Source organism: Oryx dammah, unplaced genomic scaffold (genome assembly GCF_014754425.2).
Source record: "Oryx dammah isolate SB20612 unplaced genomic scaffold, SCBI_Odam_1.1 HiC_scaffold_23, whole genome shotgun sequence".
In the NCBI taxonomy this organism is placed as follows: Eukaryota; Metazoa; Chordata; class Mammalia; order Artiodactyla; family Bovidae; genus Oryx; species Oryx dammah.
Window position 1 is genome coordinate 23,597,298 of NW_024070207.1, and position 25,056 is coordinate 23,622,353.

A 25,056-nucleotide genomic window follows, 5' to 3' on the forward strand; every position below is an offset into this window, starting at 1 on the left:
TCATCTTTCAGGATTTGAAATAGCTCAACTGGAATTCCATTACCTCCACTAGCTTTGTTCGTAGAGATGCTTTCTGAGGCCCACTTGACTTCACATTCCAGGATGTCTGGCTCTAGGTGAGTGATCACACCATCGTGATTATCTGGGTTGTGAAGCTCTTTTTTGTACAGTTCTTCTGTGTATTCTTGCCACCTCTTCGTAATATCTTCTGCTTCTGTTAGGTCCATACTATTTGTGTCCTTTATCGAGCCCATCTTTGCACGAAATATGCCCTTGGTATCTCTAATTTTCTTGAAGAGATCTCTAGTCTTTCTCATTATATTGTTTTCATCTATTTCTTTGCATTGATCACTGAGGAAGGCTTTCTTACCTCTCCTTGCTATTCTTTGGAACTCTGCATTTAGATGCTTATATCTTTCCTTTTCTCCTTTACTTTTTGCTTCTCTTCTTTTCACAGCTATTTGTAAGACCTCCTCAGACAGCCATTTTATTTTTTTGCATTTCTTTTCCATGGGGATGGTCTTGATCCCTGTCTCCTCTATGATGTCACAAACCTCCGTCCATTGTTCATCAGGCACTCTGTCTATCAGATCTTGTCTCTTAAATCTATTTCTCACTTCCACTGCATAATCATAAGGGATTTGATTTAGGTCATATCTGAATGGTCTAATGGTTTCCCCAGTTTCTTCAATTTCAGTCTGAATTTGGCAATAAGGAGTTCATGATCTGAGCTGCAGTCAGCTCCCAGTCTTGTTTTTGCTGACTGTATAGAGCTTCTTTATCTTTGGCTGCAAAGAATATAATCAGTCTGATTTCAGTGTTGAGCATCTCTTGATGTCCATGTGTAGAGTCTTCTCTTGTGTTGTTGGAAGAGAGTGTTATGACCAGTGCATTCTCTTGCAAAACTCAATTATTAGCCTTTGCCGTGCTTCATGCCATACTCCAAGGCTAAATTTGCCTGTTACTCCAGGTGTTTCTTGACTTCCTACTTTTGCATTCCAGTCCCCTATAATGAAAAGGACATCTTTTTTGGGTGTTAGTTCTAAAAGGTCTTGTAGGTCTTCATAGAACTCTTCAACTTCAGCTTCTTCAGCATTACTGGTTGGGGCATAGGCTTGGATTACCGTGATTTTGAACGGTTTGCCTTGGAAACGAACAGAGATCATTCTGTCGTTTTTGAGAATGCATCCAAGTACTGCATTTCGGACTCTTTGGTTGACCATGATGGCTACTCCATTTCTTCCAAGGGATTCCTGCCCACAGTAGTAGATATAATAGTCATCTGAGTTAAATTCACCCATTCCAGTCCATTTTAGTTCGCTGATTCCTAGAATGTTGACGTTCACTCTTGCCATCTCCTGTTTGACCACTTCCAATTTGCCTTCATTCATGGACCTAACATTCCAGGTTCCTATGCAATATTGCTTTTACAGCATCAGACCTTGCTTCTATCACCAGTCACATCCACAACTGGGTATTGTTTTTGCTTTGGCTCCATCCCTTCATTCTTTCTGGAGTTATTTCTCCACTGATCTCCAGTAGCATCTTGGGCACCTACTGACCCGGGGAGTTCCCCTTTCAGTATCTTATCGTTTTGCCTTTTCATACTGTTCATGGGGTTCTCAAGGCAAGAATACTGAAGTGTTTTGCCATTCCCTTCTCCAGTGGACCACATTCTGTCAGACCTCTCCACAATGACACGTCCATCTTGGGTGGCCCCACATGGCATGGCTTAGTTTCACTGAGTTAGACAGGCTGTGGTCTGTGTGATCAGATTGGCTAGTTTTCTGTGATTATCGATTCACTGTGTCTGCCCTCTGACGCCCTCTCACAATACCTACTGTCTTACTTGGGTTTCTCTTACCTTGGATGTGGTCTATACAGTCAGCAAAAACAAGAGCAGGAGATGACTGTGGCTCAGATCATGAACTCCTTATTGCCAAATTCAGACTGAAATTGAAGAAAGTAGGGAAAACAACTAGACCATTCAGGTATGACCTAAATCAAGTCTCTTTATAATTATACAGTGGAAGTGAGAAATAGGTTTAAGGGAGTAGATCTGATAGAGTGCTTGATGAACTATAGACAGAAATTCATGACATTGTACAGGAGACAGGGATCAAGACCATCCCCATGGAAAAGAAATGCAAAGAAGGAAAATGGCTGTCTGAGGAGGTCTTACAAATAGCTGTGAAAAGAAGAGAAGCGAAAAGCAAAGGAGAAAAGGAAAGATATTCCCATTTGAATGCAGAGATCCAAAGAATAGCAAGGAGAGATAAGAAAGCCTTCCTCAGTGATCAGTGCAAAGAAATAGAAGAAAACAACAGAATGGGAAAGACTAGAGATCTCTTCAAGAAAATTAGAGATACCAAGGGAACTTTTCATGCAAAGGTTGGCTCAATAAAGAACAGAAATAGTATGGTCCTAAGAGAAGTAGAAAATATTAAGAAGAGATGGCAAGGATACCCAGGAGAACTGTACAAAAAACAGCTTCATGACCCAGATAATCACGATGGTGTGATCACTAACCTAGAGCCAGACATCCTGGAATGTGAAGTCAAGTGGGCCTTAGAAAGCATCACTACGAACAAAGCTAGTGGAGGTGATGGAATTCCAGTGGAACTATTTCAAATCCTAAAAGATGATGCTGTGAAAGTGCTGCACTCAATATGCCAGCAAATTTGGAAAACTCAGCAGTGGCCACAGGACTGGAAAAGGTCAGTTTTCATTCCAGTTCCAAAGAAAGGCAATGCCAAGGAATGCTCAAACTACCGCACAATTGCACTTATCTCACATGCTAGTAAAGTAATGCTCAAAATTCTCCAAGCCAGGCTTCAGCAATATGTGAACCCTGAAATTTCAGATATTTAAGCTCGTTTTAGAGAAGGCAGACGAACCAGAGATCAAATTGCCAATATCCGCTGGATCATCAAAAGAGCAAGAGAGCTCCAGAAAAACATCTATTTCTACTTTATTGACTATGCCAAAGCCTTTGACTGTGTGGATCACAATCAACTGTGGAAAACTCTGAAAGAGATGGGAATCCTAGACCACCTGACCTGCCTCTTGAGAAACCTGTATGCAGGTCAGGAAGCAACAGTTAGAACTGGACATGGAACAACAGACTGGTTCCAAATAGGAAAAGGAGTACGTCAAGGCTGTATATTATCACCCTGCTTATTTAATTTATATGCAGAGTACAACATGAGAAACACTGGGCTGGAAGCAGCACAAGCTGGAATCAAGATTGCCAGGAGAAATATCAGTAACCTCCAATATGCAGATGACACCACCCTTATGGCAGAAAGTGAAGAGGAACTAAAAAGCCTCTTGCTGATTGTGTAAGTGGAGAGTGAAAAAGTTGGCTTAAAGCTCAACATTCGAGAAATGAAGATCATGGCATCTGGTCCCATCACTTTATGGGAAATAGATGGGGAAACAGTGGAAACAGTGTCAGACTTTTTTGGGGGCTCCAAAATCCCTGCAGATGGTGATTGCAGCCATGCAATTAAAAGACGCTTACTCCTTAGAAGGAAAGTATGACCAACCTAGATAGCATATTCAAAAGCAGAGACATTACTTTGCCAACAAAGGTCCGTTTAGTCAAGGCTATTGTTTTTCCAGTGGTCATGTAGGATGTGAGAGTTGGACTTCGAAGAAGGCTGAGCTCTGAAGAATTGATGGTTTTGAACTGTGGTGTTGGAGAAGACTCTTGAGAGTCCCTTGAACTGCAAGGAGATCCAACCAGTCCATCCTAAAGGAAATCAGTTCTGGGTGTTCATTGGAAGGACTGATGCTAAAGCTGAAACTCCAGTACTTTGGCCACCTCATGTGAAGAGTTGACTCATTGGAAAAGACTCAGATGCTGCTGGGAGGGACTGGGGGCAGGAGAAGGGGATGACCCAGGATGAGATGGCTGGTAGGCATCACCGACTCGATGGACATGAGTTTGAATAGACTCCTGGAGTTGTTGATGGACAGGGAGGTGATTCATGGGGTCTCAAAATTTGGACACGACTGAGTGACTAACTGAAATGAATACTAATAAGGAGGCTGATGTGAACAATTATATGAGGGAATATGTGGGTGCTTATTATGTTCCAGATAGCATTTTATAAGTATTGAGAAATGCTGAAGAGGAATAGGGACATAGAAAGATATACTGATATATTACATGAAAAATGAAAATATAAAATAATAGCTATTATATTTTATAAAAACAATCATATATACATTTAATATAAATATAGACCAAAATATTAACCAAGTACTGAAACTGATTGATATAAATTTTCTTTTCATGAAAGTACCTAGTTCTTAAAAATAATGAGATATATTAATTTTGCAATGTGACTTATTTTGAAATGAACCATTTAAAATATTTAATAGTAATATGAAAGTGAAAGTGTTAGTTGCTCTGTCGTGTCTGACTCTTTGTGATCCCATGAACTGTAGCCCACCAGGCTCCTCTGTCCATGAAATCCTCCTGGCAAGAATACTGGAATGGGTTGCTATTTCCTTCTCCAGGGGATCTTTCCAACCCCAGGATCAAACCTGGGTCTCCTACATTGCAGGCAGATTCTTTACCATCTGAGCCACAGGGAAGCCCATATGGGGAAACATTAACACTGCATTATTAGAGAAATACATGACATAAAAATATGTGTAAGGTAGGAATCTAATTTTGCTTTAAGAAAGAAACGGAAAAAAATGAGTGAAATATATCTAAATGTTAAAAGAGTAGTGAATTTAAATACTGAAATTATTTTCTATATTCTTTTCTGCATTTTCCCAATTTTATACTATACATGGATCAATTTTATTTTAAAATGCTATTTTTTTTTCATTAGGTGATTATTAAGTAGATGGTTAACGATGTGAAAAGTGTTAATGGTATCACTTTGTATAACTGAAAACTGTACATACATGATGATCATGTAAAATATATGCACGGGAAAACAACTGAACGGATATATGCCAACACAATAACTGGTTTACCTTAGATAAGGTGGGATAATGTGAGATTTATTTTCTTTTCTACATCTTTCAAAATTTCTATAATTTTCATATACATATATATACATGTATTTCACCTATTATGTGTAAAAATCATCTTAATAAGGTAAGGAAAGTACATGAAGGGCACTAGAATAAGAATTAGTGATAAATGTTTTAGAAAATAATTATTAAAACTGAAAAAGATCCATTATCTTAACACGCTCAAACACACAGCACGGTATTGACAGAGTAGACATGGATACTGAGTGTGGTGAACAAGACAATGGCCTAATCCTTAGAACGCTGCCTAATCCCCAGTTTGTGAATATATTACTTGACATGGTAAAATGGAGTGCAGATGTGATTAAATTAAGGGCTAGGAAACGCGGTGGGGGGGGGTGTTACACTGGATTATTCAAGTAGGCTCAATGTAATCATAAGCATTCTTAAAACAGAAGAAGGAAGCAGAAGAGGGCCAAGGGATGAGGTATGAGACAAACTCAACCCACTGTTGCAGGCTTTGGAGATGGAGGAAGAGAGCAAAGTAGTGCAGGCAGCCTCTGGAAGATTAGAAAGGCAAGGAAACAGAATTTCCCTTAAAGACTCCAAAAGGAACGCAGTACTGCCTATACCTTGACTTTAGCCCCATGACCTCCAGAACTGCAAGATAATTAATCTGTGTTGTTTTAAGCACTGAGATTGTGGTTATTCGTTACAGCAAGAGGAAACTAATATATAGGGCTATATTGTTGTTTAGTGACTAAGTCGTGTCTGACTCTTTGTGACTCCATGGAATGCAGCCCACCAGGCTCCTCTGGCCATGGGATTTCCCAGGCAAGAATACTGGAGTGGGTTGCCATTTTCTTCCCCAGGGGATCTTCCTGACCCAGGGGTCAAACCCATGTCTCCTGCAGATTCTTTACCGCTGAGCCACCAGGAAAGCCCATGTGGGGCTATAGACAACTGTAAAGAAATTGATGATTTTAGCAATCTGTTTTAGAGAAAACAAAATCACTGAGGCAGGGGAATGAGCTGAAATTGAACTAACAATGTTTTTAACAGCAAGAGTTGTGCCTGGATGTGGATATGTCATTAAGTATATGCTTATGTCCAACTAATATGCTAGAATAGCACTCAGTGATGTTCAGGACACAGACAGGGTTAAGATTCCATCTAGTAATATTTTTATCTACCTCCTTGCTTGCCACTGATTATTAGATGAAGACTTATTCCCTTATTATAATTGATGTAAGTATTAATTCCCTTATTAATACTTATCCATCCCACAGAAAAGAAACTACTTGAACTATTTAGCCAAAAGTATTTTATACATATAATTATAGACTACATACCAAATTAACTATAAATATAAAATTTATGTACCAAACAACACTGAAAATCTGGCAGAAAACATTTTATTATAGAAACTACTTTTTTTTTGCTTTAAATATGCAAAATGTAGGTATCTGAGGTAAAAATGATACTTTGCATCAGAAAACCTGGGTATTGATGTCCTGGATCTTTCCCGTGCTGTGTGAACTTGGAAAGGTCTCTCATCTTTGCATATCATATTCCTTGCCTTTTACATTTAAGAGGGTTGAACAACATCTCTACAATCTTTTTCTGTCTTTAAAGAAATGCAGTCTCTTTTTTGTGGAGCCACAACTATTCTTAGAAAAACAAGCAGTCTTAACTCTGTTCTCAACTCCTTTCAAAAATCAACTTGAATTGCTGTAGGGTCAGCCTTCCAGGGAGAAGAAAGTAATTCAAGCATATCATCTCATTATTTTCAAGACAGGAGAAAGAAAATATTTCTGTTTGGAAAAAAGAAGAGAGAGAGAAAGAAAAAGAAAGAAATGGGTAGCATGCTAAATAAATTGCCACTGTTGGCAGAGGCAGGACTAGAAAACAGGGTTTTTCAAACTCAGGATTGCATTCTGCCTTTTCAGCAGAAGGGTCTCTCAGGTAAATGAACTGTCCTTAAAGGGAAAGGATAGGAGTATGGGATTAAGAGCTAATATTTATGTACTTTGCCCTACATGTCACATGGTCAAAGGATAAATGTAACAGGAAGAGGCAGACTCTAGGGTCCAAAGATCAAATAGCTCTTCTCTCCCTAGAGGCCATATTGGTTTTAGCCCTGCCTCGGGGAACCTAGAGAGAAAAGTATGTTCTAAGTGGCCTCCCACTGACTCAGAGAGCCACCCAAACTTGAGAAGACAAAATTGGGAGCTAAGCCAAACCCGAGGGACCTGCCAACTCTGGACAATGGCTGATCTCAGACAAGTTCAGACGAAGTTACATAATACTATTTTCAATAATGTGCCAGGAAAAATAAATGACACTGTCTATATCTAGGCACAGCTCCTGTCAAAAACAACAAGTTTAATTCAAATTAACTCTGCTGTCTCTGTTATTTTGTTTCCCGGAAAACAGATTGCTAAAATCACCAGAGAATTTTTTTTTCTAGCTATCGGGAGCTCATATCTGTGTCATCTATGTCATGCTGTGCTGATACAGGAAAATGTCTCCACCTTCAGGAGAATTTACTTCATAATATACCCAGGAAGGGAGAAGGACACATTTCCTTTTCCCTCAATGGCAGATTAAGGCCTTGGACTCTAAGAGGAGACCCAAAATAGGGCTGCCTGAGGGTCACAAAGCTTGAAACTGCCATAGCTAAAACCCAAAAGCAGGCACAGAAACTATAATCCAAAGTAAGAGTAGAGCTTCCTTCCAGGAAAAAGAAAAGGTATGACTCTTTTTCTGTTCGTTTTAATTTAAAATAAAGCAATGGTTGGGCGGGGTGATCTTCCCTGGTGGCTCAGTAGTAAAGACTCCATCCACCAATGCAGGAGACATGGTTTGATCCTTTATCTGGGAAGATCCCACATGCCGAGGAGCAACTAAGCCCATGCTCCACAAGCACCGAGCCTGTGCTCTAGAGCCTGGGAGCCGCAATTACTGGGCCCATGCATGCTAGAGCTCCTGCCACTTCTCTGCAACTAGAGAAGTCACCGCAATGAGAAGCCTGTGCCCTGACCCCAACTAGAGTATTCCCCCACTCACCACAACCAGAGAAAAGCCAATGCGGCAGTGAAGACCCAGCAGAGCCAAAATAAAGAAATAAATAAAATTACTAAAAAATTCAAATAAAGCGATGATAGAAAAGCACTAGGAGATGGGAAGTCAACATGTCACACAACAGTGATGACCAGAAGATAAAGGAAAACTTTGTTGTCTGACTGTATATTTTTAAAAAGCATCCACATCATGTAAGGCTCTGAACTGTTCCATGGGTCCCACATAACCCCTGACCCAACTGTGATTCAGGAGGCTTTGGAAATTTTATATAATCTTTCAACACTCTCCATGCAACTGGATTTGTTGGGAAGATGAAAAGGGGGAAAAACTGAAAGATGGGAAATGGAGAGAAGTGAAAACTTTTTAAAGAAAAGCTTACTTTTGTCAACTTCCAAGTTCCCAATTCATTTATAGCATTTAACCTATTAGTTAATACATATGCACTTTCAAAATACAGCAGAAATGCCTTGACCTGGGGACTTCCCTGGTGGTCCAGGGGCTAAGACTCCACACTCCTAATGCAGGGGGCCTAGGTTCGATTCCCAATCAGGGAACTAGATCTCACATGCTGCAATTAAAGATCCCACCCTACCACCACCATTGAAATGAGTTGTTACTACTATGGGAGTCATAAGAAAAGAAGACCTCATTCTGTTTGGAAGAGGAAAGGAGTTCATGTTAGTGAAGGTATTATAGAGGAGTTAAGACCTTTGCTGGGTCTTGAAGGATAAATGGGAGTTGGTTAGGCCAACAACCAGCGAGAAGGCATACCAGAAAGAAGGATGGAAACACAAGGGAACGTGTTACCTCCCATTGTTGAGGGAGGCTGTAGTATGTGCTATAGGCAGGAGATGAGGCTGGGGAGGCAGAGAGGAGCTGCATGACAGGCCTTGCCACACTCTGAGCCAGTGAAGAAATCTAAACAAGGAGATGATATGAACACACCTATTCACATTACAGAAGGATCATTACAGCTGCTCCTGATACCTCTCTTGTGGCCATGCCAAGTCAGAAATTTAAACTATTGGAATATACTGGGAAGCCTGTGTGCCAGACTCTGGATACATTCATTTCTTATTACTGCTGTGACAAATGACTACAACCTTAACAGCTTTCAGTTCAGTTCAGTCACTCAGTCGTGTCCAACTCTTTGCGACCCCATGAACTGCAGCACGCCAGGCCTCCCTGACCATCACCGACTCCCAGAGTTCACTCAAACTCATGTCCATCGAGTTGGTGATACCATCCAGCCATCTCATCCTCTGTTGTCCCCTTCTCCTCCTGCCCTCAATCCCTCCCAGCATCAGAGTCTTTTCCAGTGAGTCAACTCTTCACATGAGGTGGCCAAAGTATTGGAGTTTCAGCTTTCGCATCATTCCTTCCAAAGAAATCCCAGGGCTGATCTCCTTCAGAATGGACTGGTTGGATCTCCTTGCAGTCCAAGGGACTCTCAAGAGTCTTCTCCAACACCACAGTTCAAAAGCATCAATTCTTTGGTGCTCAGCCTTCTTACAGTCCAACTCTTGCATTCATACATGACCACTGGAAAAACCATAGCCTTGACTAGACGGACCTTAGTTGGCAAAGTAATGTCTCTGCTTTTCAATATGCTATCTAGGTTGGTCATAATTTTCCTTCCAAGGAGTAAGCGTCTTTTAATTTCATGGTTGCAGTCACCATCTGCAGTGATTTTGGAGCCCCCAAAAATAAGTCAGCCACTATTTCCCATGAAGTGATGGGACCAGATGCCATGATCTTCATTTTCGGAATGTTGAGCTTTAAGACAACTTTTTCACTCTCCTCTTTCACTTTCATCAAGAGGCTTTTGAGTTCCTCTTCACTTTCTGCCATAAGGGTGGTGTCATCTGCATATCTGAGGTTATTGATATTTCTCCCGGCAATCTTGATTCCAGCTTGTGTTTCTTCCAGCCCAGCGTTTCTCATGATGTACTCTGCATAGAAGTTAAATAAGCAGGGTGACAATATACAGCCTTGATGTACTCCTTTTCCTATTTGGAACCAGTCTATTGTTCCATGTCCAGTTCTAACTGTTGCTTCCTGACCTCCATATAGGTTTCTCAAGAGGCAGGTCAGGTGGTCTGGTATTCCCATCTCTTTCAGAATTTTCCACAGTTTATTGTGATCCACACAGTCAAAGGCTTTGGCATAGTCAATAATGCAGAGATAGATGTTTTTCTGGAACTCTCTTCCTTTTTCCATTATCCAGCAGATGTTGGCAATTTGATCTCTGGTTCATCTGCCTTCTCTAAAACCAGCTTGAACATCTGGAAGTTCATGGTTCATGTATTGCTGAAGCCTGGCTTGGAGAATTTTGAGCATTACTTTACTAGCATGTGAGATGAGTGCAATTGTGTGGTAGTTTGAGCATTCTTTGGCATTGCCTTTCTTTGTGATTGGAATGAAAACTGACCTTTTCCAGTCCTGTGGCCACTGCTGAGTTTTCCAAGTTTGCTGGTATAGTGAGTGCAGCACTTTCACAGCATCAGCTTTAAACAACACAAATTGACTCTCTTATAGTTTCAGAGGTTAGAAGTCTAAAATCAAGGTATTGGCAAGGCTAGGGAGGAGAATTTGTCTGTCTTTTCCAGCTTCTAGAGAGCACCTGCATTCTATGGCTCACGATACCTTCTGCCATCTTCAGAAAACATGGCTCCAAACTCTCCTTCCTTGATCACATCTCCTTTTTCTGACTCTGAATCCACTTGCATCTCTTTCATGAGGACCCTTGTGATTACAGTGGGCTCTCCTAGATAATCCAGGATAACTTCCCCATCTCAAGATCCTTAGCTGAGTCATATATGCAAAGTCCAGTTTTGCCACATAGAATCAGTCCCAGGTTCTGTGGATTAACATGTAGATATCTTTGGAGGGCCACTATTAAGTCTACCAAAGGGAGTATTTGCCAGATTTCTTCACCATAAAGGTACTATTTTTTCCTTTCCAATCTCTTTGGAAAGTAAATCATTAAGTCTACATTCAAGAAGGGAGACAGATGAAATTCTATCTGCTGGAGGGGGAAATATACATTGAGTTGGCCAAAAAGTCTGTTTGGGTTTTTCTGTAACATCTTATGGACACCAAACAAAGTTTTTGACCTACTCAATACATACAAACACATATACTGATAACATATATATAATTTGGAATTGTCCTTCAAGGAAGAACTGTCTTTCCTACCTTATTTATTTATTTAATTTATTTCTATCATGGGTAAAACTCTGAGGAAGGGGTTGGATTAGTACGCAAGAGCACATAGAGGGGCAATGGTTAATTCATTCATTAGGCAAATATTAATACCTACTGTACAACTAAAATGTACAAGACATGGTGGTAGGTGATAAAACTAATCAACAAGACAGACAATATCCCTGCCCTCCTACAGCTTCTATTTTAGCAAAAGGGAACAGATAATAAACAAAGAAGGAAAATATCTAATAATGATAGTGATGAGTCATGCAGAGAATGGAATTAGGTGAGTGTGACACTGAACAAGCGGCCTCTTCAGAGTGGGTGGTCAAAGAAAATCTTTAAGTGGATATTTCAGTGGAGATCTGAAAAGAAGAACCAGCCACACAAAGACCATGAGGGAACAGACAAAGGGAACAGCCATTACAAAGGCCATTCAAGGAATCTTTCTTCCTCTGAGAATAAACAAATAGAAAAACAATTAGCATGGGGGTAATGAAAATGTATTAAAAAACAAGGAAAAAGAGATCTGTCATCATAAATGCTCAGAGAAAGAGCAGAATTCTGGAAATGTTTTCATACAGGAGTCAGAAAACAATGCTGAAAGCTTTTGGCACTTTTAGGAGAACAAGAAAACATTCAGGAGAACAAGAATCAATAAAGCAGGAAGAGGAAGCCAAATAAGATAACATGATCAGATGAGGAAAGCAATAAATTATACTGGCCAACTACCAGGAAACTAAACCAGAATAACAACTAAAATGTATATCAGAGAAAGTAAAGAGAAAGTCTGATACAGTTTAAAATAAATTAAGTAACAGAAAAAAGATAACAAATATTAAAGTGAGAGAAAATATGATAGATATGGTAGACACTAACACAAGTAATACCCACAAAGTAGATCCAACCTAAATATTTAATGTTAAGAAATCATTTGTACCATGAAAGAGTTTATACTTTGCAGCTATTATAGCTACTACAAGTTTTTATTGACATGTGAAAATGTTCATGATACAACTAAGGTAAACAGTAGGATACAGACATGATATAAAGTATAATAAAACAGTAAGTTCTTCCATTTATTGAGAATTTACCATGTACCGGAAATGTGACTATCTTACTAAATTTTATTTTATTCTTAGAACAATCCAAAACAATGATACTCTTTTATTTTATAGATGAAGAAACACATTCAGAGAGGTTAAGAAACTTTCCAAAGTTCACACAGCTAGTAAGTAGTAGAGTTTGATTTGAACCTGTATTTGGAAGATTTCAAAGCTTCTGCTCTTAAACACATATACCATATCATATTCAATAATTATAACTTCAGTTACATTTTAAAACACACCAAAAAAACAGAGTGAAAATGCATTAGGGGGTTTAAGAGAGTTACTTCTGGTGATTATTTTCTCTGCATACACGTATATAATTTGTTATTTTAAGTGTTCCATAATAAATATGAATTATTTGTAAAGTCAAAACAAATGAAAAACTAGTAGAGAGAGGAATACAGAATTTTTTAGTTGGGGAACTCATGAAAAAGACTTAAATGTTAAATAGAAATGTTAAGGTCTTCACATACAGTTTGGAATTGAAATAATGGCTGTAGATGAGCTGGCCCAGAAAGAATGTGTAGACTACGCATAGAATCATGAACAGGAATATTCAATACACAGAGAGAGGAATCAGGGTAATAATTCCTCTCCCCAGAAACAGAGACACTTTCTATGGCCTAGAAAATTCTCTAGAAAGATCAAACAGGCAAACATTACTAACAATTCCATGCCCTTTGTATAAAGATATGTAACTCTTTGGTGAAAGGAACAAATATGCTGATAAACACGCATATACTGCAATATATTACAACACTAATAATAGGTAACCCAAGATTTACAGAATTTCTGAGCCAAAATAAAAGTCCATAGTATAAAATGTAACTGGTCTCAGAAATTTGTGCATTATCCTCATATTATAATGCTTATAGGCATCTTCCAGCCAAAGATTTAACATTATAATCATTGACTCAATTTAGCAAAGGTAAAACTAGATTCTCATAAATTTTTAATCTTCAGAAAGCACAGAAAACCCTATCTTCATAGAAGTTTAAAAAGTTGAATTGTGAAAAGAGTAATAAAAGGATATCTTCAATGACTGACCATTTTCAAGGTTAATCAAAGACGTGTTGTTTATCACCTACTATGTGCTTAGGTTTAAAGATATAATTCCAGACTTTTGAAACTAAAAGGAAGGTCAGGATCTTCCAATCCTTAAATGTTACAGATGAGACCAGTGCTTGATAAATAGTAAAGGCTCAATATGTTAAACTATCAAATGACCAGATTTAAAGCCCTATATTCCTTTGACATCATATAGTAAGAAATGATTATAGCTGTTTCCATAGTTTTAAAAATAATTAAGGTTCTATAGAACGCACATACTTTTATATGCTAGCTTTGAGAAGAAAACAAAATTTTTTCTTAATTATGAGCCATATTTTGTTGTAGTAAATTTTCAACATATAAAAGAAATGATTATACATTAAGCCAGATAAAAAAGTGTGAGCTTATTCTTAGAAATCTGTAATAAATTTCATTAGTCTATTTTACAATTTAATGATTACTGTTTAATATCCAATTACTTAACTCTTAGTAAGAGTTGACTGTGGAAAACAAAACTACCCTAAACAATTTAAGCAAATAAAATCACAAGCAACAAATAATTGTTGATACATGTTATAATGTCTGTAAATATTTGATGAATGCCTATTATGTACAAAACCCTGCATTATATACAATGTGATGTAAATATGCATTAGATGCAGGCAGTCACACTCTGAAAGAGCTCTCTTAATGATGCTGTAAGCAAAGACATGCTCAAATTACTTCAATGCTGAACCAAATATGAGAAAATTCATTACAGGGAAAAAATGGTTCACAGACAAAAGAGACTCTCCTGATCATCTGAAAATCCCATGGACAGAGCCCATGGACAGAGGAGACTGGCAGGCTACAATCCATAGGATCACAAAGAGCTGGACACGACTATGGACTACACTTTCTTTCTTTCTTTTGATTATCTGCTTGGATTGATCAGGGAAGGCTGATAGACAGGGCATACAATTTGATGAGGGTCTTGGAGAACAGGTAGGATTTCAATAGCTGGAGACAGGAAAGGGCAGTCTGGACCACATTATCAGATAAGCAATTTTAAAAGATCATATTGATTGGAGTGTGAAAAATCTAGTTAAACACTAAGCATTGTTAAAGTTACCCCAAATATTTCACAGCTTCTTCCCACTCTTCATCATTTCCTCTGCCACCACCTTTGTTCAGACTCTCCTCATTTCTTATTTTCCCTACTACAGTAGTCACCTAACTGACAGGAAACCATGTATTATCATTCACTGCCATATCCCTAACACCTTGCAAAGTAAATGGTGCATAATATTTGTTAAAGGGATGAAAATCCAATTATACAGTGTCTGGCACTCTTTTTCCTGTGTTGCAAATACCAGACAATACTATACGCTCTGTTTTATTTACCAAAGAATACTTTTTAGAAAATTGGAACACTGTCAGAGCTTTCTACATCATTGCAGAAATCCTTACTACAGCTAGGAACCCCAACAGAACACACCACCACATACCACCAACTGGGTAACTCTTACCAAAGTGTGCCCTCCCTGACAGTGTGTAACGTGTACTGTCAATGTGAGGAAGATGCTCAAACTGAGATGATGTTTGCAGCACAGCAAGTCATATATGGCTGACCTCTCTCTATACCAGATGAATCACTGGAATAAAACTTTTAACATGGTAAAACATATGATGAATGGTAGACTGCAAGACTAAAAACATCTAAGACTAACAGAAGATTAACGCTATTCTGCACTGCAAACCTCCACCTTTAAGTCTTTATCTAACTTGTTTATTAGTTTTCTGCATTAACTTTCTCATATATAAATACATATTTGGTTTTTGTCTGACTCCACCCCAATGTCCATCAAAATATAAGTTCAATAAGAACAAAGATTCATCATTTTTAATATAGTCATCATCAAGGCTCCCCTGGTAGCCCAGTGGTTGAGAGTCTGCCTTGCAATGCAAAGTACATGGGTTCAATCCCTGGTCCAGGAAGATCCCACATGCTGTGGAGCAACTAAGCCTGTGTGTTGCAACTACTGAGCCCACATGCCCTAGAGCCTTTGCTCTACAACAAGAGAAATTACTGCAATGGGAAGCCCAAGCATCATAACTAGAGAGTAGCCACTTCTCGTTTTAACTAGAGAAAGTCCACATGCAGCAACGAAGACCCAGCACAGCCAAAAATAGCTAATGAAAATGTTTAGCACTTAGTAATTACACAATAAATGTTTGCTGAATTATAAGCAGAAAAAATCATTAGAATTTTTTGACCAATAATTACTACTACACATGCCAGACATTATATTAAACAGTGGGAATACATTTCTTCCATACATTTATTATCTTATTGAAAAGTCACCTTGATAACATTTTATATTTCCTACTAAGTTTGTATTAAATCTATAAAACAATTTGGGAAGTTTGTCTCTTCCCAAAATTTAGTCTTTTAATCAAGGACCATACAATGTCTCTCCATTAAAAAAAAAAACTTCCTTCTTATCTCTCAGTTGAATTTTTAAAGTTTCTTCACATAGGTCTTAGAAGTTTTTATTGGGTTTATCACTAAAGGGCTTTCCTAGTGGCTCAGTCGGTAAAGAGTCTGCCTGCAATGTGGGAAAGCTGGGTTTGATCCATGGGTCAGGAAGATTCCCTGGAGAAGGAAATGACAACCCATTCCAGTAGTCTTACCTGGAGAATTCCATAGACAGAGGAGCCTGGTGGGCTATAGTCCATGGGGTCACAAAGAGTCAGACACGACTTAATGACTAACACTGAACAATTAAATTTTATGGCTTTTGTAAATGAAATGTTTTCTCTTATATATTCTATTTATTTATTTATCCATTTTTGGCTGTGCTGGGTCTTCATTGCTTTGCCCAGGCTTTCTCTAGTTACAGTGAGTGGAGGCTACTCTTCCTCACAGTGTGCAGGCTTCTCATTGTGGTGGCAGCTCTTATTGCAGAGCATGTGCTCTAGGGCACACAGGCTTCAGAAGTCGCAGCACGTAAGCTCAGTACTTGCACCTTCGTGGGCTTTAGAGTGCAGGCTCAGGAGTTGTGGCGCACAGGCTCAATTGCTCCATGGCATGTGGGATCTTCCCAGATAAGGGACTGAATCTGTGTCCCCTGCATTGGCAGGCAGATTCCTATCCACTGCACTACCAGTGAAGTCCCCATTATATATTCTAAATGGCTATGTCTGATACAGATAAAAGGTATTGTTTTGTAATTTTTACCTTATATCCAACTACATTTTAGAACTTATATTAAAATTCTGTGAACAAAGAAGTTGTTTTTAAGTCTTAGCTTTTGTAGGTACATGACCCTATCTTCTAAAACTTGATCATTTTGTTTCCTCCTTCCTGTGAACCATGCCTCTTTACTGACACTGGCCATAGTTTACAGATACATATTTAAAGATGGTGATAGAGGGCATCTTTGTTTTGTTGCTGCTTAAGGAACAACTCTTATATTTATCATTAAGTGTGATGCTTATTTGTTAGTTTCAGACAGATAATTATTTTTCTTGTTAAGAGTACAACTTTCTATCACTCACTAACTCTAAATCTTAAAACAGGCAATGAATTTTTTCAAACACCTTCAGCATTTACTGTATCTTTTATTTCTTAGGAAATCTACTGACAGACTGCATCATATGAGTAGCTTTCACGGTATTAACAATTCACACTCTGGAATAAAACTTTCCTAGTCACAAAGGGTTAATACTTCTCATACATTCCTAAATGTATCTGGTTTCTTTTTTATTTAGAATAGGAAACTGGTCTACAATTTGTGTATACAAACATGTCACAAGTCCATTTATTTAAGTTTCTGGTTAAGAATGCACTTACAATGCAGGGGCTAAAACATCAGGAATAAAGCCTGAAATTTGGGAGGGTAAAGGTTTCTCAGAAAGATACAAAAATGACTGAGCATAAAGAAAAAGTGACAAACTGAACTTCATAAAAATAAAACAAAAATAAAACTGCTCACCAAACGACACAAACAAGAAATGGGATGGAAGCTACAGAATGGAAGAAAATAGTCATAATACATGTATCTAAATACCAAGAAAAACAGTAAAAACTCTTAAAACTCAAAGAGAAAAAAATCAATTTTTAAATGGGCAAAAGATTTGGATACTTCTAAAAGATAGACAAATAGCTAACAAACATACAAAAACAAACTCACATCATTTCACATGAGGAAAATGCAAAGTGAAAACCATAGTGGGAAACAACTATACACCCAAGAGAATAACTAAAACACCAAGAGTTTGTAAAGATTCTCACTTTTTATTGGTCTGAGAAGAAACTAGTATAACTTCTTTAAAAGTGTTTGGCAGTTTCTAATGATGTCAAATAAATTAAATAAATATATATACACATATGACCCACCAATTCTATTTCTAGGTATATAGCCAAAGGAAATGAGTATATATGGCCACAAAAAGATTTGCTAAAAAGATCAACAACAGCTTAATTCATAATAGCCAAATAATGAGTATAACTTAAATGACTCTCAACAAGAAATGGATAAATTGTGGTATATTTAAACAAGGGACTACTACAGAGCAATAAAAAGAGGGAATTACTGATACCTGCAATAATGATGGATTTCAAAAACATTATTTTGAACAACAGAAGCTACACACAAAAGAATACACAGTATTAGACTACATTTACATGAAGTTCAAGAACAAGCAACAGAACCCAAGATACACAAGTCAGTAGGCGGGGAGGAGCCATGAACTGGAGAGGGGAACAAGGGAGTTCTCTGGAGCGATGGAACTGTTTTATATCTTGACCTCGGTTGTGGTTACCTGGATGTTTGCATGTATAAAAATAAATCCAGATGTATATTTAAATGTTTCTGTATTTTACTACATGTAATTATATCTCGATAATAATAATGGAAACAAATTCCTCTGTGCTATAACTACCTCAGTTATCAACTTAAGCTTAGGAAATGCTGCCCTCCTACTAGTTACTCTTCCAAATGTGTGATACAGACCCCTGAATTCAGCAGCACATGAACTCTGCAATCTTAATTCCCCACTAGAAATCTACCCCTGCAATCTACTCTTCTCTTCTATATGGCCATGCAGTATTCCTGCAATGACTTCCTTGTGTCCAGTATCTCTGAATAAGTCTACCTTACAGCCCTTTGCCCACATTCCAACAAGCATGTACTCTTCATATGATTTTCCTTTGATGGGAATACTATGCAAAATTCCTAACATGGTATCTTTCAAATAACAATGACTTTATATATGTCCCCTTCATACTTCAACCTTTCCCCTCCTTCCATAGTCTTTTAATGAGTGAGTGAGTAAAGTCGTTCAGTCGTGTCCGACTCTTTGCAACCCCATGGACTGTAGACCACCAGGCTTCTCGGTCCATGGGATTCTCCAGGTAAGAACACTGGAGTGGGTTGCCATTTCCTTCTCCAGGGGATCTTCCCAACCCAGGGATCAAACCCAGGTCTCCTGCATTGCAGGCAGATGCTTTACCCTCTGAGCCACTAGGGAAGCTATTTTTAAAGTACCTTAGAATTGAGTAACAAAAATATTATATTTTTGAAATTGTTAAAATCCTACATTTGTATTTCAATACAAATTTCAATACAGGAACTGTTATACTTTGAATTATTTGACAAGCTCCTGCTCTCCACACACCAACAAAGTGAAGGCCATATTTCTTTAAACCACGAGTTTAAAATCCTAAATTGACAGAAGCAGCTCTGAATTTCTCATAAGTCCCTGAAAAAGTTTTAACTGAAATTTCAAATAACAGCAATGCACACTCAATCACAGGCAATACTATTTTTAAAAAAATACTTTGTTGAGACATCTATTTGTAAGCAATGGATACCAGTATTTATTCACCTATATACTTTAAAACCAAAAATTCACGTCAACAGCTCCACTGACTGAATTCCATTCTCCAGGCCATAATACTGGAGTGGGTTGCCATGCCATCCTCCAGGGGATCTTCCCAACCCAGGGATCGAACCCAGGTCTCCCACATTGCAGGAGGATTCTTTACCATCTGAGTCACCAGGGAAGGCCAGGAATACTAGAGTAGGTAGCCTGTCCCTTCCCCAATGGATCTTCCCAACCCAGGAATAGAACTGGGGTCTCCTGCAGGCGAACTCTTTACCAGCTGAGCTACCAGGGAAGCCCTATTTATTCATTGATATGCTTTAAAACCAAAAACTCACATCAATAGCTCCACTGACTGAATTCCAGGTGTTCACAATGTCCACCAGTTTTGATTTCTAGTTATATTTTCTATTTTTTCATTAGCTCAGAATACAGTCATTAACATTCTCTTCATTCCATTTGTCACTCAGGCATTCTTTTATTTACTCATATAGCAAATATTTTAATTTTATATCAGATATTCAACAAATATTTACTGAGTACCGACTTATGTTAGGTAAATAAACAAATGGAAGAGACATTATATAACTTATAAGGTAAACTGCTTCCATAAATATACCGGTTACGGAGTATTGCAGCAATTGATTCCCCTCTATGTAGATGATCCATCACCTCTAAAAGTTGGATAATGACCTGTGCAGGAGGAAAAGAAGTCAATATTTACTATGAAAATCAATACTTGAATTTTCACATTATACTACCTTTGTAATATTTTACATACTTTGTGATAAGCAAAATGTAGATCCATGTATCTAGTATCCACATTACAGCTTATGAAGATTAAGAAACTGAATCTGCAATAGTCAAAATACCTACAAAATTCAGTACTGAATCATTAAAAGAGTACTAGCTAATTTCATGTGAAATCATTAGCCAGCAATTAACCATGGAAAAACCGCTATGTAAACAGGAAGTTGGATTAAATGAGAGTCAGAAGACCTGGGGGAGTCTGTGTGAAGCTGGGTGAGACACAGAAGCTAGAAGCAAAAAGCTGAAGCAAACATTTGACAAGCAGATTTAGAGACGGCGTTGAATCCCAAGTTACCAGAGGGACTTGAGGCCTGTGGGGACCACATGGAGGGCCCATAATTTTCCAAGCAATTGCTCAAAAGTAAGGATAGAGAGATGCTTTTAGAGACTTTTAAATCTTAAAGATATAAAATAGGTAATGGAGGTAGGAATGTTGCTTTTATGGGAAAGAGCAGGTGGGGTGGTAGTAACTATATGTTTTTAGTAGTGTGGATGCTTTGCATTGGCGATAAAGAATGTATTTAATACATTCTATTAATTTCAAATATATTGGGAAGCAAAAGTGTATACATAAATGTTTATTAATAAAATCAATTTATTGCATTGGGAAAGTAAAAATGTACAGTATCCAATTTAGTTTGTTCATATAATTATGCTTGTTACAAAACTACATGAATACCTAAAATAATGAAGCTAGAGGGGAAAATTGTTCCCTGCCTTCTTCCTGTCCCTTAATTTAGGGACAAAAGCAAAACAGCAGAAGAGAAAAAAGCACAGTTGATCCTTGAACAACACAGGTTTGAAATATGCAGGTCCACTTACATGTGGACTTTTTTCAATAAATATAGTATGCACACTTTTATTGTATAGGTCTTTAAGTATGGGGAAATGTTTGTGTTTGATTACAGATCACAATATGGAATCAAAAGAACTAGGGTTTGAGTCCTGATTCTACCCAAACTGTTTCAATTTCCCATCCATGGGTGGGCAATTTATCAATTCTTTTTTTTTTTTTTTTTGAGACAGATATATCGCAATAAGAGAATTTTCAACTGCTTGGGGGCTGGTGCTCCTAACTGCTGTGTTGTATAAGGGTCAACTATACTCTATTTCTTGGGTCTTCAAAACTCTAAAAAAGAAACAAATCAAATGAAAACACAGCATTTACATTTATTTGCACAATCACATTTTTCTGCTTATAATCCTATAAAGAATCAAGTAAATTATAATCAAGTAAATTTATAATCAAGTAAAGAAACTGAGTAGCCTAAACAAAATATTTTAAGCATCTCAAAATCAACTGACTTTTGACTTACCTTTTCTGAAAATGTTTAACCAATTAGAGTTTTGAGACGTTGAGAAAATTTTCATTTTGCTTATTAGGTTACTTGATTTCTTAGAGGGTGTGCCAAGAGAAAACCTATTATATCTAGATCATCGTTAGGAATCTGGGAATGTGAAAATAATTCATGAAACATCTTACCAATTATATCTAGGGTAGAACATAGAGGTCCCCAAATTAGGTATGCAAACTTTCATGTAATCCCATTGTTTTAAGCAATCCACTTACTGCACCTGGATCTCTGAGTCTAGGGCTCTCCCGTCAAATTCTCCAGATAATAACCCTCTGGTGTCCAGAGGAGCAGAGAGTGGGTACAGGGGACATTAGCCACTTATTTTAAAGACTTTCAAAGAACAGCCCGTGTTTTCAATCTCATGACTCATTCCTGCCTTCTGCAGACCAGGCACCTCCAAGTCTTGAAATACTAGGAATTCTACGGGAAGAATGAGTTGGTTTCTGTCAAAAGTTCATGTAGGGGAAGATACTGGAGTTGTAACTTCTTTTGCCAAAAGTAAAAAAAATAAAATAAAATAGTTCCAATGTCACATCTGTCAGTGTTTCCACTCTTGTTCTCTTTGTCCTTTTGAATTTTTCCATTTCTTTACTCTCATTTTAATGGAGTTAGGAAAAAAGAGGAAGTAAGTGCATGTGATCAACTTATACAGGATATAAATGAAACCAACTGTTTTTAAACATGGGGTTTGTCTGATCAAATATATGTAGTAGAAAATTAACACTGCCTGTAATGTGGGGCTGGACCAGAGACAGAGCGACCAGAAATATGGAGACTGATAAAAAACTACTTCCAAAATGAAGGCATGAAATGAAAGCACAGACAAGGACTATGAGAATAGGAAGGAAGAACTAGGACCTGTGACAGATTACTGACAGATTTTAAAGGGATAAGGAGACATATCAAAGACAAAATCTAAGTAACAGGAGGAAATGGTGATGTTAGCAAGTGAGGTAGGGTATAGAAAGAAAGAAAAACACTGAAAACAAGGACAACAATGGTTTGTATAGACATATTGAAATAACCCAGATCACATCATATAGTATCTAATAGAAAATTGGAAATATAGTTCTAGATTTAGGTTGGAAGTAGAAATGAAAACACAGGAATATTTAGCCAGTTAAATAACAGCTCAAGGGATGAGATGGGGAAGTATTACTCATGCCAGGAGAAAGTGCAAATCCAATGAACACTTTGGTGCAAGAAACAGAGGAAGACAAGCTAGCAAAGAAATGAGACAATAGGTAGGAGGGAAACTAAGAGAAATGTGAAAAGAAGGATAGTTTAGAAGAAGAGTGGTCAGAGTATTCAACTGTTTCACTTTCTGCCCAAAGTAATATACAGCTAAATGATTTGACAGCTATAATGTCCATATGATCTCTTTTCAAGGGTAGTTCCATATGAGTGTCACACTGCAGTGGTTTAAAAAATAAAACAGAAATAAATACATTTTTAATAACTTGGGAGTAATTCAAATACACCAGGGAATTACTCTATAGTGAAGGTGGTCCTCAAACAAGAGAAACAGAGATGATTAAATGATTGGGGGACAATCAGGTAGTCACTTAGAAAAATAAATAGGATGCACACCTCTTCATTTCATACACTGAATACATTCCAGAAGGATAAAAGATTTAAAGGTAAAAAAAAGGAAGCTTTGAAGCAGGACCAAAGAAAATTCAAGTGAAATTATTTATGATTCAGTGGAGAAGGTAAGCAGCACCTAGAGGCCAGGAACTATAAAGGAAAAAAACTGTTAAAGCTGATTATAGCAAAAAATTAGAACTCTGTACTTTAAAAATGCCGCAAAGTCAAATGGCATCTGATAAAGTAGGAAAAAAATTCACAATACACGACAAACAGTTAATGATTTTAACTTACACACTTAATCAGTAAAACACTATAGAAAAAGTGAGCAAATAATATAAACAAAAGGTGCACAGAAAATAAGAATCATTAATAAGCAAATAATTGTAATTTAAAATGAGTCACTGTTCCCATCATAGAATTTACACAAACATGCACACACAAATGAAATCTGTTTATATTTTTTATTAGTGAGAGGGGATATGGGTTTTGAGGGTGGCAGCGAGAGATGGTCACTTTTCATCCTAAACTTTTTTTATTCAATTTATTTCGAAACAAAGCTAGCAAGAATGCAGCAAAAGACATGAGGAGTAGCCATGAGGGAGGAGGAAAACCAAAGAGGTATAGTAATTTAGAAGGTAAACAAAAGTGTTATAGGAAGTAATTTAGAAGGTAACCAAATGTGTCCAATGTTGCTGAGAGGTTAAGTAATAAATGGAGAATAATGACTTGGTGTGGTAATTGGGAGGTCACTGGTCACCTGGATAAGAACTGTTTACATGGAATGATGACAAAAAGGCTCATTATTGTGAGTTTAAGAGAGAATGAAGACAGGAAATAAGCACATACAACACTTACTTAGCATGATATATAAATAGGTAGTAGCCTGGAAAATCCCATGGACAGAGGAGACTGGCAGGCTACAGTCCACAGGAACAGAAAGATTTGGACGCAAGTGAGCGACCAAGCACAACAACACATGGAATGAGATATAGGATGGAAGTAGATAATGTTTTGTTTCACTTTGTTTTAGTAACAGGAGATACTAGAGCAGGTATATCTGAAAAGCATTAAGTTAAAAAAAAAACTCCCACCAGAAAGCATAGGCAGAACACTTTTGACATAAATCGATCTTTTTGGATCTGTCTCTTAAGAGTAATGGAAATAAAAACAAAAATAAACAAATGGTACCTAATTAAACTCAAAAGCATTTGTACAGTAAAAGAAACCATAAACAAAACAAAAAGACAATCTACATAATGGAAGAAAATATTTGCAAATGATGTGACTAACAAGGGATTAATCTCTGAAATATACAAATAGCTTGTACAGCTCGATATTTTAAAAAAATGAACAATTCAATAAAAAAAAATTGGGCAAAAGATGAAAAGCCAATTTCACACCATGTAAGGAAAGCCCTGCTTATGAACTAAGCTGATGTTATATAAAAGAAATTTTAAGAGTTTCTATAATCATAGTCTTCAACTAAAATTTTGATTAAGTACAGTGAGATAATAAAGCTGACAGAAGATGTAAATAGACATTTCTCTAAAGAAGATATACAGATGGCCAAAGGCACACAAAATGATACTCAACACTGCTGCAGCTACTGCTACTGCTGCTGCTAAGTCGCTTCAGTCATGTCCAACTCTGTGCAACCCCATAGATGGCAGCCCACCAGGCTCCCCCGTCCCTGGGATTCTCCAGGCAAGAACACTGGAGTGGGTTGCCAGTTCCTTCTCAAATGCATGAAAGTGAAAAGGGAAAGTGAAGTCGCTCAGTCATGTCTGACTCTTCACAACTTCATGGACTACAGCCTACCAGGCTCCTCCATCCATGGGGCTTTGGGGTTTTGCAGCACGCCAGGCCTCCCTGTCCATCACCAACTCCCAGAGTTCACTCAGACCCACGTCCATCGAGTCAGTGACGCCATCCAGCCATCTCATCCTCTGTTGTCCCCTTCTCCTGCCCCCAATCTCTCCCAGCAT

The 25,056-nt window shown here is 37.7% G+C and overlaps 1 protein-coding gene across 2 annotated transcripts in view; it reads right to left on the reverse strand.

The window, feature by feature from the left end:
- The window catches only part of KLHL13 (kelch like family member 13), a 201,033-nt gene that overhangs the window by 99,480 nt on the left and 76,497 nt on the right, over positions 1-25,056 (reverse strand). For both annotated transcript variants that reach the window (XM_040265128.1, XM_040265131.1), the window contains exon 2: positions 19,936-20,009. In XM_040265128.1, coding sequence (XP_040121062.1) covers positions 19,936-19,985 — 50 coding nt within the window. In that variant the 5' untranslated portion in view covers positions 19,986-20,009. The remainder of the gene's footprint in view (positions 1-19,935; positions 20,010-25,056) is intronic.